Source organism: Micrasema longulum, unplaced genomic scaffold (genome assembly GCF_059751315.1).
Source record: "Micrasema longulum isolate JH-2025_06_02 unplaced genomic scaffold, ASM5975131v1 h1tg000867l, whole genome shotgun sequence".
Taxonomy (NCBI): domain Eukaryota; kingdom Metazoa; phylum Arthropoda; class Insecta; order Trichoptera; family Brachycentridae; genus Micrasema; species Micrasema longulum.
In genome coordinates this window covers 350,424-367,500 of record NW_028278059.1, presented here as the reverse complement: position 1 = coordinate 367,500, position 17,077 = coordinate 350,424, and the positions used below count along the sequence as shown (strand labels likewise).

At 29.8% G+C, this 17,077-nt stretch overlaps 1 protein-coding gene across 1 annotated transcript in view; it reads left to right on the top strand.

Moving 5' to 3' along the window:
• LOC148278522 (uncharacterized) overlaps positions 1 to 17,077 on the top strand; it is a 48,854-nt gene that overhangs the window by 14,611 nt on the left and 17,166 nt on the right. The window contains exons 2-3 of the mRNA XM_088231283.1: positions 7,445 to 7,611; positions 14,600 to 14,786. Coding sequence (XP_088087409.1) covers positions 7,445 to 7,611; positions 14,600 to 14,786 — 354 coding nt within the window. The remainder of the gene's footprint in view (positions 1 to 7,444; positions 7,612 to 14,599; positions 14,787 to 17,077) is intronic.

The following is a 17,077-nucleotide window of genomic DNA, read 5'->3' as shown; positions in this document are numbered from 1 at the left end:
TTTTCTAAATGGGAGTCTGAATTTTCACCTTTTCTCTGGTATTTTGATCATATTCATTTTGGCTTGAAAAAAAAATATTCCGAAATTCTGTGTCCCTTTCAGAATAAATAATATTAAACACAAATATTGTCTTATTGTAAAATATTATTTGCTTATATGTTAGTACTTTCAATTCATTAAACATGAAATTTACACCCTTGTATGTTCTTTTTAAAAATAATTATTGGAGCTTTGTTTTGTAATATGGTCAATCGGTTTAAATTATCTTGGTTTGATAAATACAAAAATGCCGGTATAGTCGTTAATGCATGATTCAATCATAATGTTAAAATAATTTTGCATGAATCCTTTTTAACAGATCTTCTAATTTTTCGTAAAATACATTCTTTTGTAATTTTTTTCGTTGCCATATTAGTATTTTGATATTATAGTTTTGGTAAAGTAAATCCATTTACAATATTTTTTGATGCACAGATGGTTCGAAATCGCGACTAGTTACTCCAATTAACAGTAGTAGTTAAATGCAGGTTGGAAAAAGTAAGGTAAAATAAATATTTTGGGCATTATTTCTAGATTATCCAACGTGTTATATTTAATATTAAACATTTGAGCTTCACATAATAAGCTAATTTTAAAACATTGCGATTGTTAAAAACTGTGAATGATAAAAATTAAAAAGTAATTAAAAAACCAAAAAGAATCATTTCTTATTGTTTTAAAAAGGATACAAATGAAAACAAGCAACTTTTACAGTAAAAACTTGCTTTTCAACAATACGGATTTTGTTCGAATTCTTTACTCTGTCTTTGTCCAGAATAAGCAATTAAATAAATAGCTTTACGTAAATGAAAACTGTCAGGATCTAAATGAACGCTTTTAAACTGGACTGCAAAAAGCTTAAGACCTGGTTTTTCTAAAGCTTTGTTGGCCTTATAATCGCTCTATGGAAAACCCAGTCAAAAAATTATTGCCCAGAGCTTTAGTTCTGAAATTTAAAAAAAATCTCCTTTCCAAACAACTGCTTTGTGAAAATGCGACCTTTATTTAGCTCATTTTATGGAAAAGGGAAAGCGTCAGTCATTGTGTACACGAAAAGAGTTTTTGTTCAGTTCGAAGAGCTTAAGGCATTTTTTCCTTCGAGGAAATATTTTTAAGAACATTGAAACAATGAAAGATATTAGACTTGAATGAAATTGTAAGGTTTCGGATTAAATACTAAAATGTTTTTTATTTATGCTTCATGCCTACAGGGTTTTTGTTTCAAAACAAAATTATGTTACGACTCTTTGATAACTAAAAAATGAGAAAACAAAACATCAGATGTGTATGCGTTTTATAAGATCTTAAGCAAAAAATGCTTATTAAACATTTTATGAATTTTAAATGAAAATTCTTTTTTGCAGTGCCTACATTAAAAAAAATAATAATATTGGGTGATACGAAAATGCGAAAAATATATGTACTTACGAAAGAAACAATGTTATTAAAACAAATATTTAAAAAAATATGTAAAAATCGTATTATTATTTGATTTTGTAAATTTATTTTTTATATTTAAGATATCACAAAAGAGTTGGAGAGCGTTAAAAATTGTATCGATGTCTAGACATTTACAAAGCTTATGATCTGTCATTGACTGCTTTACGTGGCCACTTTACACACTGTGTAACGTTCACCATTCTGCTTATGTTTGAGCAACCCCATATTACTTCAATTCTTCTGTCTGTTGATTTTCACGAAGTTGAAAAGCGGAAAACTTTATTGAAGACAGAATTCTTTTGATACGACAACTAGTATTTGTCTTGTGTGTGAGTATAAAAAAACTCACTGAAAAATATTTTTGATGTAGAACCAACAGTAATATAAAATGGTTTCTTGTTTAGCATTTAATACAACATAACTACTTTTTATTCTGAATCGTTTACTTTAAAAGTATACATTAGAAAAAATATTTAAACACATCGTTTGCAAAGAAGCACCACCTTCTGTTGATAATACTTGTCAATAAAAACAACTTATTTTAATACACCACTCCTTATATTTTCTTTATTTTTCATTTAACATGTTTATATATATATATCATGGCACCAATAAGCCACAGTATGTGGGCACATAGAACTTGAAAGGTTTAATGTGGAGAAATGATATATGTTATGATATAATATTAATTATAAACTTGTAACACATAGAAACTGTAATATTTATATATAATATGTCTATGTATAATATTCATATTAAAAATGTTTAAAGCATTAAAATTTGTCGTCAAACATTTTACTAAATGTTATTAAATATTTGTATAAAACCACTTACTGACTTTTCTATGTCTACCGATTTCAATACGTACCTGTTTTTTTGTAAGAACACCAATAAAACCAAAATGCAAACCAACATGCAAAATCCACTTTATACCTTCACCATAGTTGTTGCACACTCGGACTGTTTGCATCGGTGTACTATTAGTTCTATTCAGTATGTCACTCCTTTCCGCATACGCGTCACATTTGTTTATCGTTTCACTATACGACCGACTAACTGAGCAGGACAGAGACAAGAGATAGCTAACGACTAATAAATACTGGTAACAAATAAATATAATATTTTTTATATATTAAAAAAACTATTTTAATCAAGTTGAGGGACCATATTTCGAACGCTCATGCTTAATCTAGTTACGAGTATATATTTTAAAGCTCTCATTTTGTCATTTTTACTCGAGTTTGTGAATTAAAATCTCTTTTAAAAAAGTCATAGAAAATCATCGCATGAAAATGTAAACGATTTATTTCCACTAAAAAAAAATAAAAAAATTCAAGTATCTGAAAACAACACAAATATCACTCGTATGACAAAACGTTCTGAGTTTGTATACCATTGAAAATGGTAAACTTTACGATAAAAATATCGAATTTGACATATTCACACTGGTGTTGCCATATCTTAAAACTTAGGTAGCAACCCTCGTACTGCCTTACCTAATAGAGCTTTGCCTAAAAGTTTTTTTTGAAATATTCTAAAAAAAAGATCTCTTTATAAATATTTAACGAGGTTCTATACCAACGATAAGTTTGCAAAGGTCACATATAGCAACGAACTACTGTTAACTTATTTTATATACTGTTTTCGATATTAAATTTATGTATAAAATATTTAACTATAAAGTAGATAGATACTCACCTCCTTAATAAAATACGAATAAATGCGGAGTTGAGAACATTCAGATATTGGAAAATATTTAAACTGCGTTTGTTTTTAAATAATGCAACCACACACCTATAGCCCGCATGTGTCAGGAATATAATATTTACTGCTGAAACAATAAAACTTTCATTTTTTCATGATACTCTCAGCTTTTGCGAATAATCTCTTAATTATAAATTTTATTTAATTAACACTAACAACTTATTTTTTATTGCATTGTATCCTGTATATAAAAATAAAATAAAATATTCAAAAATTTGTATTATACCTTAATACATATTTATATATAGATATATATGCATGTAAAATTGTATCGACGAATGCTTTTAAATTGTTTGTTTTCTAGTATGTATATTTGTTGAATTACCTAATAAAATAAAAGAAAAATGCATATGTTTATATATTTTTATTTTTCTTATTGTACTCGTACATATATATTTTTATTTTTATATAACTCAACTAACTATATTGTTATTTGATATTAAAGGCACTCGTGCCATATAATCATCATCATTATCATTCCATGTCCGCTCCCTAGTTGGAACATATGGTGTCCATGAAGATCCTTCAGACATCTCTGTCGGCTGCCAGCTCCTGTACATCCTCCCAAGTCAGGTTCACGTCTCGTAATTCCGACATGAACTGCCGGCGAACAGTCAGCAGTGGACGTACAAGAAGTCGAGAACCTGATGCCTTGTAAAGTAGGCAAGCGTGTATAAGGCTCTCAGGAAGCATCCGCAGAAAATAGCCCAGCCAACCGTTTTACCTCCGCTTGATGACAGTTGTCAACGGAGTTTGCTGCATCCGTTCTCTTATTACTTCATACGTTACAAAGTCAAACTTCTTCAAGTCTAGATTCTTCTGAGACACCTATTGTAAAAAATCAGTATTTTGCTGTTTTGGGCCTTAGTGAAGTGCCACAATTCACATCCATAGAGAAGAATAGATGTTATGCAGGCGTTATGTAGGCGGCATTTGGTTTTCGCTGAGTAAATATTCAATATCCAGACAGTCTTAATGCTGTTGAATGTGGCGCCTGCTATTCCTAGCAGCGCTCCCAGTTTGTTTCGAAAGCTGCCATTTTCCATCACAAATAATAAATAAATAAATATTTAAAAAATATTTTTAATTTGCATTTTTACTGGGGGGTGACTCCACCCCATTTATGATACCTTCCTTCAGAACTCACGGATTTTTTTAAAGATTAAGGTTTGGAAAGGTTAGCAAACTAAAAATGGGGCTTTGTTTTGAGTCTGATTGTAGTTTTAAAGTACTCTCAGTGACATTAAACTTTCCGTTATGTACCCGAACGTCGCACAAAATACAAGCCCAGCCAACAGAGGTTGCTATCAAAACCTTAAAGAACAAAAAACAATATCAAGATTTCTCCCTTTTCCACGCTGACAGCCTCCCAATTAAAACGTGGATTTGAAATGTCTACAGCTCTTGATTACAAATTGTTCTTACTCTTGAATACTCAGAGGAAAATAAATATCCTGTGAGTGAACGCGTATCATTTTATTTATTTATATTATCGAGCAAACAAACATTATGTACATAAAACTTGACAATTTCTTTGTATATTAGTGTAGGACACTCACGCACACACCAAACGAATTGTTTACACTTAAGACAATAATTTAAATTTAGTTGAATATTGCAAATATAAAAGATAAAAAATAATACAAGCTAAAACAATACTCCCTCACAGATTCAAAAACTACTCTTACTCAAATGAAAGACATAACCCCTACAATACATCACATACAAATTATATAATCACCAGACCCTCAACACAAATACAACTTAAACAAATGCAAACTAATACCACTTTCCGACAAAGGGATTTTTTGTATTATTATTTAATTAAAACCTATAACTTTCATCCACTATCTATTGAAACAATTAGTAACGAGAAAACGTTTTAAAAGGCTATAAAAAAATGGATAGTGGAGCTAGGTAGAAGTAAAATGGATTGTCTCATTCGCTCAAACCAACATTGAATCAACTACTCCACAAGTGTATAGCTTATGTTAGGTTTTTTTTATTTTCATTGTGCGTTTTATAACATAAATACTATAGATGTACATATATACCTCGTTTTTAAAACTGTCTGAATATTTCGTTAATTATCTCTGTTTATTAAGCTAGTCTTCTTTGTTTATTTTCAAATGTAAAAACATTTAAAAAAAGTATATTGTTAAGTGTCCTCGGCATGGGTATCCTCGGTGAGGTCACATTATTTTTATTATTGATTATAGTTTGTTAGAGTAAAATATGAATACATAAGTTAATAAAATAATAAAAAAATAGGATTTAAAAATTAAATTAATAAAATATCTTATTTTTTCAATATTTCTATAATTTTTGCTTAAATTTACAAACATTGTCATAAAAAATATTAGCCTTGGTTAATCTTTTGTTATATTGCTCGCATATTCTAGGTATTGTAGATTATTTGAAATAATTTTTAGATGCTCGTAATTGTGATCTAAAGAATTTAAAATAAAAATTGTAATTAAATTTATATCAAATCAATATGATCTTATAACGGACCTTATTTCAACATTTCTAGCACAACTTAAATCTCATTTTCGAGCAAAATTATTTTTGAATTGTTAATAGTTAACAATTGAAATATTGTAGGAATAACAACAACGCAAAATTAAAACAAATTAAAATCGAAAATTCTAATCAATTAATTAAATTTACCTTTGCGAATGCGAAGTAGTTTTCTAGTGCTTTTCCTGAAACCATTTTCGGATCCCGAAATCAGCACCCTGCTTAAGGCTGTGACATAAATGTACTTAGGGGAGGAGACCGCAGGTTTTATGTTTTAATAGAACCCTAAAAGGGTATCCACGTGGACGGTCAGTAAGGTTAACATCGAATGACTAACTTTTCCATTTATCTCTATCCGACTCTATCATCCCTTCTCTACCGTTTTATACAGAATTCCTTAGAGCCCCGGAGCTTTAGTACAAATCAAAAAGCCCTTATTCACACACTGAAAGTAGAGCTCAAATCGAATTATAAATTCTGTTTTTATCAGAGATTTTGTATAATTTATAGGTAATGAGTTACTAATGGAATAACCTATCACTCCGTTAAGCATTGTAATTTTCTTCTTCTTCTTCTTTTTCTTCTTAAACCTTATTTTATTCACTGCTAGATAAAGACCTCTTTCAAACTTCTCCATTTCTTCGTATCACCCGCTTTCATCATTTATGTTGTACCAGCTATCGAGGCAATGTCATCAACCCTTTTTTTCTGTGGCCTTCCAACACTTTTTTTTTTTGCCCATGGTCTCCACTTTATTATTCAGGGTATCCACCTGCCATCATTCTGCCTCGCCAAGTTTCCTACCTACCACCATTTTAATTTTGCTGCACGATCCATGATATCCACGACTCTGGCACGGCGCCTTTTTTCTTAATTTCTTATTCTGTTTCTTTAATATACATCGAACATTTGTCTTTCCATTGATTGTTGCGTGCATTTTAGTTTTTGACTACTTTTGTTTCTAATACGTTAGTTCCGGCAATATACATGATTCAGAGACTTGTCTTTTTAAGCAAAAGGGGACTCGTTTTTTTTTTTTTTTAAATTTTAACATTGTAGTAATTTATTTTATTTATTTCGAATACAAACAGATGTACAGGTTAAATGAATATTAAAAAAAAAAAATTATATAAAATGTATACATAGTAGGGCCTGCCATCCAATTATATGTATTCACTAAATAATACTGTAATAAAGTGACGACGGCTTGAAGTTTAAACTATATAAATAATAAATATACCATATATTAAAATAAGATAAATATGGACAAAACAATGCTTAGTATCAAAATAAATACTTTATAAAATTATTTTTAAACGATAATTGAGTTCTAAATTTGTTGCAACAGAGATGAAAAACATTTTTGAGAAAGGAATATGGAAGTCTAGACATTTACAGGGCTTAGACCTGTCATTGGCTGGTTTAAGTGGCCACTTCACACACTGTGTAATATTCACTATATACCTTTCTCAAAAATGTTTTCCTTGTCTGTTGCAACAAATTTAAAAAAATTAACGTTTACATTTGATTTATTTATTACTGGGTACTAGGATGGTGATAAGTTGAATCCCATCAATTCTGTTTATATTCTAGAGATGTTTGTAAATCTCTGAGCTTCTTTTTCAATTTATGCTTCTAAAATCTTCCACAATTTTAACATGTTACTTTTCGTTTGTTTAAGGTCCTAGTGGTGGTCATGAAATAGTAGATCTGGTTGTTCCACTTCTAGCAGATCCTCGTGAAAATGCCACCCTGAGCTGCAGGTACAACATGGGAACAGATCGTCTCTATTCCGCTAAATGGTTTAAGGACGAAATAGAAATTTTCAGATATATGCCAGGGGAAAAGGTAATTTAATAATATACTCAATTTAATAAAATATATATTTTATGTTGAAAGCTTGTATTACGAATATAAATTTCAAAACCTTTTTATACAGTTTTAGCATGTTGAAAAACTGTGATTGATATTTTCTGGAGCGGCAATCCATCTCTAAAATAGGTTAAAAATAAAATAAATACAACGTTAACAAATTACAACAGGGATGAAAAATATTTTAGAGAAAAAAATATGGATGTCTAGGCCTTTACAGGGATTTCGACCTGTCCTTGGCGGGTTTAAGTGGTCCTTTTACGCACTGTAACATTTATCATTTTTCCCACGTTTAAACATTCATATTTTTTCAATTCTGCCATCTAATGATTTGAGTAGAGTTGAAAAGCTGAAATTTTTGCTGTTGTGAATAAATGTATCTAATTTTATTATTTCACATGCTAGGCGATGCCTAAAAACAATTTTCCAATTCATTAACTTCATTTTGAACCAGTTGGTTTCACTGTGTGTGATAAATTAATAAAACATAAATGCAATAAAACTCATCTGGATAGTGACAAATACTTAATAAACATGTAACTTAATGAACAATGTAAAAAATATAAGATATCTAGGAATCTTAATCAATTGTACCTTGTATTGGACCATTCACATAAATAATGTTTCAACAAAATTAAAAAAAACTTGTTTATATATATTTTTTACCGTAAGAAACATTCTTGACAAGCAAAATTTAATCATGAATAATACTCAATGTGTCAAACCATTATAGATTATGGAATAATTGCACGGGGTGGAGCAGGTAAACGTGCTTTGCATACCTTAAAAATAACACAAAAATATGTACTTAAGGCTCTACTTGGGGTTCCTATCAGAACACCCACAACGGAGGTGTTTAAACGAGTAGGTGTTTTGGACGTTAAACAACTGTGCGCTAGAGCGCTTTTCGTTCACACACGAAAATGGTGGGAGTAAATATAATACAGAAATAAAACCAAAATAAAAAAGAGACAACTTTTCGTGCCACCTATAATAGCAACATTGTTTGGTCCAAGGAGTTATATTTACCTTGATTCCAAAATTTACAACATTATACCTCTTGGTTCAAAATTAAACATAAGTACACAAAAATTAAAATTATTTGTTAAAAAATAGCTTTTGGATTTGGGTTCCGAGAACTACTTGGAGATGGTCACCTCACCAAAACAGTTGTCTATTTGAACTCGGAATTATTGTTGCATGTCTGTTATTTATGTGCACACCATACAATTTATTTATTATATATAAATATATTTTTTTATACTATTATGTAGTAGAAAATAATATAAACATTATGTAAATGAATACCTCGACACGGGTTATGCCCTGTGAGGTATTCATATAGAAAATAAAAAGTTTTGTGTGAAATAAAAAAATTAAAATTTTTCGGGTTTGTCCTAATGTACAAATACAAAAGACTGGATTTCATCCCCTAGAGAGTCATTAAGATAAACGAATTACAACAGGGATGGTGAACATTTTTGAGAAGGGAATCTTCTCTAAATTTTTTTCCTTCCCTGTTGTAATTTTTTAAATCTTAATGACTCCTTAGGGGGTGAAATTCAGTATTTTGTCTATGAACATTTGGACGAACTTAAAACATTAAAATAAAACATTTTTTAAAAATTCAGGTATTAAAAAATATATGCATTAGAAATATTTTTTGGTTACCTTATGATACTCATGTGAAGGAAATACATATATGTATACTCCAAAATCAATATAACCTTCTAAATAATATACCTCTCACCTACAAAACACAAATACAATTGTTTATTTAATATTAAATTTAAAACGTAGTTATTTTAGGCCTATTTTCAATAAGGATCTGCATAACCAAGTGATTGGCCGCGGCTCCTTGCGCGCTCGTGCGGTATTATGGACACTACACATGTTACCATATCTTTGAATTTGCCGCACCCGCGTCGCGCTTTAAAACGCTCGCCACTGAGGCCAATCACTTATTTACGTTAAATAATATATTTTAATACATAATGTAAAATCAGTAAATTAAAAAAAAATTAAAAATAACTCTCTCCAGAACATTAGCCACAAACAGTCTAACTTTTGCCAATTGTTTATAAAAATCACATGAAGAAAGTTGTGATGTTTTTTAATGTTTTTTATTTGTTAATAGACTATTAGACTAAGACAACTTTAAAAAAGAAAAATATGTATCAGCACTACGACTTTTTAAAGTTTAGTATTTCTGAAATAACTCCGCGTGTGACAACAGAGGTTCTTTTGCGGTTATTCTCGATCAGTTCTTCCCATTGGTCCATCCACGACACGCAAACCAGAAATCTTCCATAACTCTCATATCAAAGGTTGATTCATATAAACCAATGACGTCATTCAAAGTAGTTCGTTTTTATTAAAATGTAAAGTAATTTTAACAAATTTTCCCATTTCTAAAATTTTATTTTATAATTTGACCCCCTTAATATTATTTCAAAGTGTATAATTTTCACAATTTTTATGTGACTTACGTATGGCTCTAGTTTTCTTCGGTTGAGCCTTAAAAATAAACCTCGGTCCTTTTTGGGATTGTCAAGTAATTTTTCTGTTTGTCTTTTCGGTCGTTTATGTAATTGAGGGGGAAAATCTCCGAAGAAAACACACAGGATAAATCAATCTTATATTTAGTGGTAGATCCTTTTTGTATTGACGTTCTACTTCATCAGATTCCTTATTTGATTTATAAAAAATCACCCAACCGCAGATTGTGTCTAAGAGGTCTACCGATTTACGGTATTTTTATTGTTATCAATATAATTATTTTTACTAGATATACGGAATAGATTTGAATTTTTTTTTCGCTAGGGTGATGTAAAGATTTTTTTCAGTCTTCAAATGTTAGCTTTTTTTCAAATATAAATTAACCTGCTAAGCCAGTATTTAAGAGGCTTATCCACGGGATTGGCTACAAATAGTTTCTAGAATATATGATGAGTGCCTGGAGAGCGAATTGGTAAAGAACGAAAGTAAGTCAAAAGGTATGGTATTTGAAAGGGGAAGTGAGGTCACTGACTGCATAATAAAAAATGTAAACAATGAATGTCTTAAAAAAACTTGGGTATCTAAAGAGCATGTTTTCAAAAGATGGAAGAGTAGAAAAAGATTCAAATTCAAATTATTTATTCACAAAGTAACATAACAAATAACAAAGAATTTAAGACGTTAAATTGAAACTTTATATTAAACCAAGAACCCTTAAGCAATGGTTCGACATTATTTAGGTTTAATACTCTCTAATAGCAAGAGTATTTGCCTTTCAAACATAGTTTCACTAATGTGAAAGATGTCGATCTCCAAAGTGATAATGTTTAGCTGCTTCACTCCTCTTCCAATCGGCATGACCAGAGGCAGGTTGGTTCTGGAAACCGGGAGGTAAAACAGTCTATGCTAACGCTGTCGGAGATAGCCACCAGGAATATAAAAATTTATACTCTCTAAAATGACCGAGTTATCGATGAAACCCCTTAACAGTCTGAAAAAATGGGTCGGTGTAGACTCATCCCTTCTAAGTTGCAAACTATTGGTCCCAAGCATACGCAAGAGGAACCCAGTAAGATAGAGCCATGGATAGCTACCATACTTCCTCATGTAGAGATACCTCAGATTTTTTTTCTGAACCCTCTCCAACATGAGGGAGTATCTCGCTTCGTGCGGACTCCATATCACCGATGCACTCTCAAGCCTCGAGCGAACCAACGAGTTGTACAAAATTCTGAGTTTACGGGGATTCTCAAAAACCCTTCCAGTTCGGAGAATAAAACCCAACATCTTTAGTGCAAGGTCACATGTTCTCTCGATGTGAGCATGAAAAGTCAATCTGCTTTCATAGATTACTCCAAGATCCTTAATTGTTGAAACACGGACGAGTTGGTGGCCACCCATTGCGTATCTGTGATATACAGTGCGCAATGCTCCAGTGAAAAATATAATTACGCATTTTGAAATATTGAAATACATTTGGTAGTAGTAGTTTTCTCCGTGTAGAAAATTAAAAATAAAGATGGACATTATGAATAATATACCACAATGCCCAGCAAGTTCAAGAAATGTATACAAGATGAGTTTTTGAATATTTATAATTTTAACGATAACTTTATTTTAATTAGCACATTTTATATATGTACCTTAAAGGATAAACTACGGGAGTTATATTGAAGCAAATGTTCAGGAAACAATTTGTGATTATGCAATTTCTAAAACATGGTATAATGACTTTAGAACATATAAGATTTTTTCATTCTTTAAAGTAATTTCATCGCAAAAAAGTAAAATAGCGTATCTAGGACTACTTGTGTTTTTTTTTAAACTAAAACATAGTAGACTTCCGATATTCATTTCAACTTAGAAAAACCTTTTTGTGTTAAAAGTTGACTTTTGCTGTATTTTATTCGCGCATAAATTAGCTCATTGCTATAATTTCTGCATTTTTAACTTCAAAACGCCAAAAATGTACTGCCGTTTTTTATCCTGTCAAGTATGTCAAAAAAAATAAATTAAATATGTATTTTGCTCATGTTTGCGGGATATGTAATTTATAAAAAAATATGCAATGTCTTTTACTTTTGTATAGAGAATACAGTTTTGTATGTGAAATAGAACCAACATCATCGATAAATATTTTCGATTCGATGGACTCTTTTCAGACAAAATCCTGAAAATGAAAATCATGTGGGGATAAGTCCGCCTAATAATGTCGTGGTTGCCGCATTCGCCTACGTCTTTGATACCTGGCCGGGTTATATGTAAAAGTTGTTCATTTAACAAAGTGATTTCATTTTTACCTCTAAAATATATCAATGGTACACAAAGTTAGTGCTACGAATGTCCAAAATACAGATATAATAGTCTAGACATTCACGGATTTCTGACAAGAAATTTTCAATTTTTCTTAACGAAAATATGAAACAAATTATTAATAGATGGCGTTTTTATCATTTTTTATTGAAAACTGCCATTTTCATGTACATTTTTAATGGAAATTGTACAATACTTGGTTTGTGGAAGTTTTACACTATATTGATTGTAACAAATACCAAAACAATATAATTTAGGTCATTTTCACAAAATGGTGAACAAAACAAAGAAAAATATTATTTTTTTTTGTTTTGTTGCTCTTTTTTTATTTTTTTTATGTATTCATTCATTTTAGCGCCTTTTAGGTTATACATAAAGATCAGAAATATATTTGTAATTTTAAATATTTATTTAAATATTTTTTTTTTTTTTTTTTTTTTATTTTCTTTTATTCAGGAAACATACAGTACAGTTACAAAGTTTAATATTTTACACAATTGGACTTAATTCTAATGGACCAGTGAAGTTTCCATATTAAAAAGCAATTAAATCTAATGTTAATTATGAAAGTATAAAAAAGAGAAGGAAAAAGAAAACATAAATGAAAGTTGTTTAAAAATTTGAATTTAAGTGAAAAAAAAAAAATATTTTAAGGTTTGTAGTTTGTAGTGAGTATTTACAAATGGAAATAATATTAAAAATGAAGAAAACTTGTAAGAGTAATTAAGAATTAAGAATGGAAATAAAGAATGAAAAACATACTCAGATGTAAAAATAAAATAAAATAGTAATAACATTTTTTTTTAAAAAAGGAAAAACATAAACACATATTTATTTTAAGGGATTCAAAGAAACGATGAGAAGAATCTTTAAGTGAAATATAAGACAGTAAATTTAAATTTAGGTCAATTTAAAAAACATCTTCAAAATTAATGACATATTATAGTAAGAGCAGCAATATATTGATTTTATTAACATATATAATATAAGTAATGAAAAGTTGTTTAAAAGTATAACAAGTATAAAAACATGCCAATGGCAGCAGAGAAAAAAGAAAAAATAAAAAAATAAATATGTATAATTAATATGTTTATATTTGGACGGATGTCTAATGTGCAATTATATTTCTCTTGCAGAATATGATGTATTGTATACAATGACAAAAAACCAAGCTGCGTTTTAAGTTGTTACTCTATATTGCAATTAAAATCATTTAGCACGTGTGTGTGTTTCCTCAATCACTGAACTTTGACCCGCGCACCTATAATATCATAAGTAAATTCCTCGTGTAAATAAAGAGCGGAGAGGAGTGTGTATATATCTGCCCTTATCTAATTTAACAAAGAGTTACTTTGATTTTTAGGTTAAGCACCTGCTAAGCTTCTGGTTAGATTTTTATTAATTATAAATAATCTTTGCATGAATAATGAACGATTAACTGATATTGAACATGTTTGATACTTAGGACTAACAATAGACAGACAATTGACATGGACAATTCATATCAACAATTTAATTAGCAAAGTGGCGACATTATCGAGTCTTTTTTTTTTAATCAAAAACTTTTTCCAAAAAAGGAAAAAAAAATGTATGAAGCCTATGTAAAAATTAAATGATGTTATATGCAACTACTATGGGGAACAGGAAATCAAAATGACATTAACAGGCTACAAAGACAGCAAAATAAACTATTAAAGTTAGTACATGACTTACTCTTTCTAACAGCAACTAAATAACTTTTTAAACAAACTAAACAATTAAATGTTACTAAACTCTTTAAACTAGAATCCTTAAAATGTATTCATAAATTAGCCGCTGATGTAATTGTAGACGAAGAATGAAAACTGTAGTAAACATGAACACAATACGAGAATATCAGAAAAATATCATAAACAATCTTCTTAAACGAAAAAAGGACAATCGAGACTAATAAACCATGGACTGAAATTATACAATAAACTACCAGACAAAACTAAATAAAACACTCAGACAACCTCTGCAAAAGATGTTAAAAATGTTATTATTAACATTGGAATGTAATTTTAAAAGTAAAAATATTTTGTTAAATGTATGTAACCCGTCAGGGTTTATCCATGAAAATTAAAAAAAAAACATGTATGTGTATTTTCAATGTTGCGTTTTGTTTTTCCAGCCTCCTGGCCTGAACTTCCCCGTGGCCGGTATACGTCACGCGCGCAGCCCTCGCTGCTCCCAAGTAAACTGTGACCTGGAACTCACTGCTTTAGTTCCCCGCTCCGCTGGTCTCTACCGCTGCGAGGTCTCCACGGAGGCGCCTACGTTTAGAATAGTTCACAAAAGTTCGAATATGACAATTGCAGGTTAGTTTTATCTTTTACCGTTTTGATAGATCTTGTGTTGATATAATAAACATGCAATATGCCTCTACTGCCTAATAAACATCCAAACACACGCTTCTCTTTTCTACTGGTCCAAGCTGGATTCTGATAATGCGTCTCTATCTGAATAAAGAAATAAATTGGAGCATGCATATAATACTCGGTTCACTCGTGTAGATGGACTAGTTTTCCCTAAATTCAATAATAAATACGCGAAAAGAACACTTCATATTCCGAAAATGTATAATATGCCACCATTATATATAAAAAATCAAAAGAACTTATCTGGCTCAAGAGAGATACGTCTGCTGAGAATCTGGCTTTTAGAACGTGTTTTGTGTTGTAATTTTTTGAGTTTTTCTTTTTTATTTGGACAATTTTTCATTTTCGATGTACATATTTTTATTTTTTCCATAGTAATATGAGTTTTTATATGTTTATAGAATTTAAGAGATAAAATTATGTATATATATTAGAAATTAACTATAAACACCTGCTGACGAACTGCATTTTATGCAGTTCAGTATGACTAGATAATTTATATGTTATTTTTTGTACGAAAAAAATAAATAAAAATACTTATAATATACGTACGAATCTTGCTTAATTTCCCTAAATGTGCAATCGTCAAATTCTTATTAGATTCCAAAGTACAGCTTATTTGTTTGCGAAAACCCATCTGTATGCTTACGGATAAAAATTGTACAATCAATCAACCAAAAAAGGGTCCAAGGGAATTTTTTCGCTAACCATGGGGTTAGTTTGCCGGACAAATGTATTTTAATAAAAAAAACTTCTTATCGACCGTTTACCTATTTTAAATCGTAAATCAAATACATATGCTTACATAGTTCTATTATTATACATATTTAATATTATTTAATCGAGACTTATTACTTTTGATACTACATAAATTAATTCAATTAAAATGAAAAACTTCTTCTCATCATGATGTTTAAAAACAATATAAAAAATAATACCAGGACCCTGAATACAATATTTTTTTCTAAATTAACCTTAAAAAATGATGGCATGTTTTTCATATAAAAAATTAATAATTTTACTATTTATTGATATTTTATATTCTTTAATTGGTTAAGTTATACTCATTGAGCATTTTCAATATTAGAGTCTATTAAATATAATCGTATTTTATATATAAAAATGAGAATTTTTTTAATGGAAATTTCAAGCGTTTTAGTCGGTTACCTAATTAAACATGTTTTAGATAAAAAGTACCCGAAAAATAATTTTTTCAAAAAGAAAATTCAATTTTACTTTACAGGCAATAAGAGATAACTTTTGAAAATTTTCTCTACGTCCAGATGGATGAAAAATACAGTTCTGTGTTTAAAAAAGAACCAGAAGTTTGGACACGTGTTTTCGACAGAAGAAATTAAGTGGAGATAAGTCCGCCTAATTATGTAGTGTTCGGTGCATTTGCACATCATTCTTGAGGTCCTGGTTCAATTTCTGATAGGGCGGAGGTAAAATATTGATTTAAAAGGTTGTTCAAACTGCAATATTTCATCTTTCCGTATCTGAAGAGTAGGACTGATCACATAGCATTTTTGTAACAAATTATCAAAATACGCTGTATTTGGTTTACAAATGCAGTGTGCTATGCACCATTTATATAAGGAGAATGATGATTTCTGGTTCGATTCCTGGTAGAGTCGTAGTGAAATATTGATTCAAAAGGTTGTTAAGACTAAAAAAAATCATTTTTCCTTATCTGAAGCGTAGAACTGATCAAATAACATTTTTGTAACAAATGATCGGAATATGCTGTATTTGGTTTACAAATGCAGTTTCCTATGAAACACTCATATAAGGAGAATGAAAATTATGACCTGGCCTTTTTTGTGTAAGTCTTCATAGATTTAAAAAAGCACTAAGATAGACCAGATCTTGTCTTGAGGTAGTATTTTTTTTTTGTCCTAGCTTTAATTTTATTAAGTTGAATTTTATTTTATTAGTACTTGTATTAATTATAGGAAATTGTATTTTTTATCGTTAGAATGGACTGCAAGAGCCCGTTTAATGAATAAATAAACTGGTTATTTCCTATAAAAAATACTTTTTAACCTGTCATTAATTTCAGATACCTGGATCTTTTTTTTATGAGAATTAATAAAAATATCTTATTTTTGTTTATTTTCACATGTTATATTTATGTGTGCAAATCTACATCTTGGGTATGACTGCCTAAAGAGGGAGCTTGAGATTTTCTTAAGGCACGGCTTATCTGAGTAAGCGGAACTTATACGATA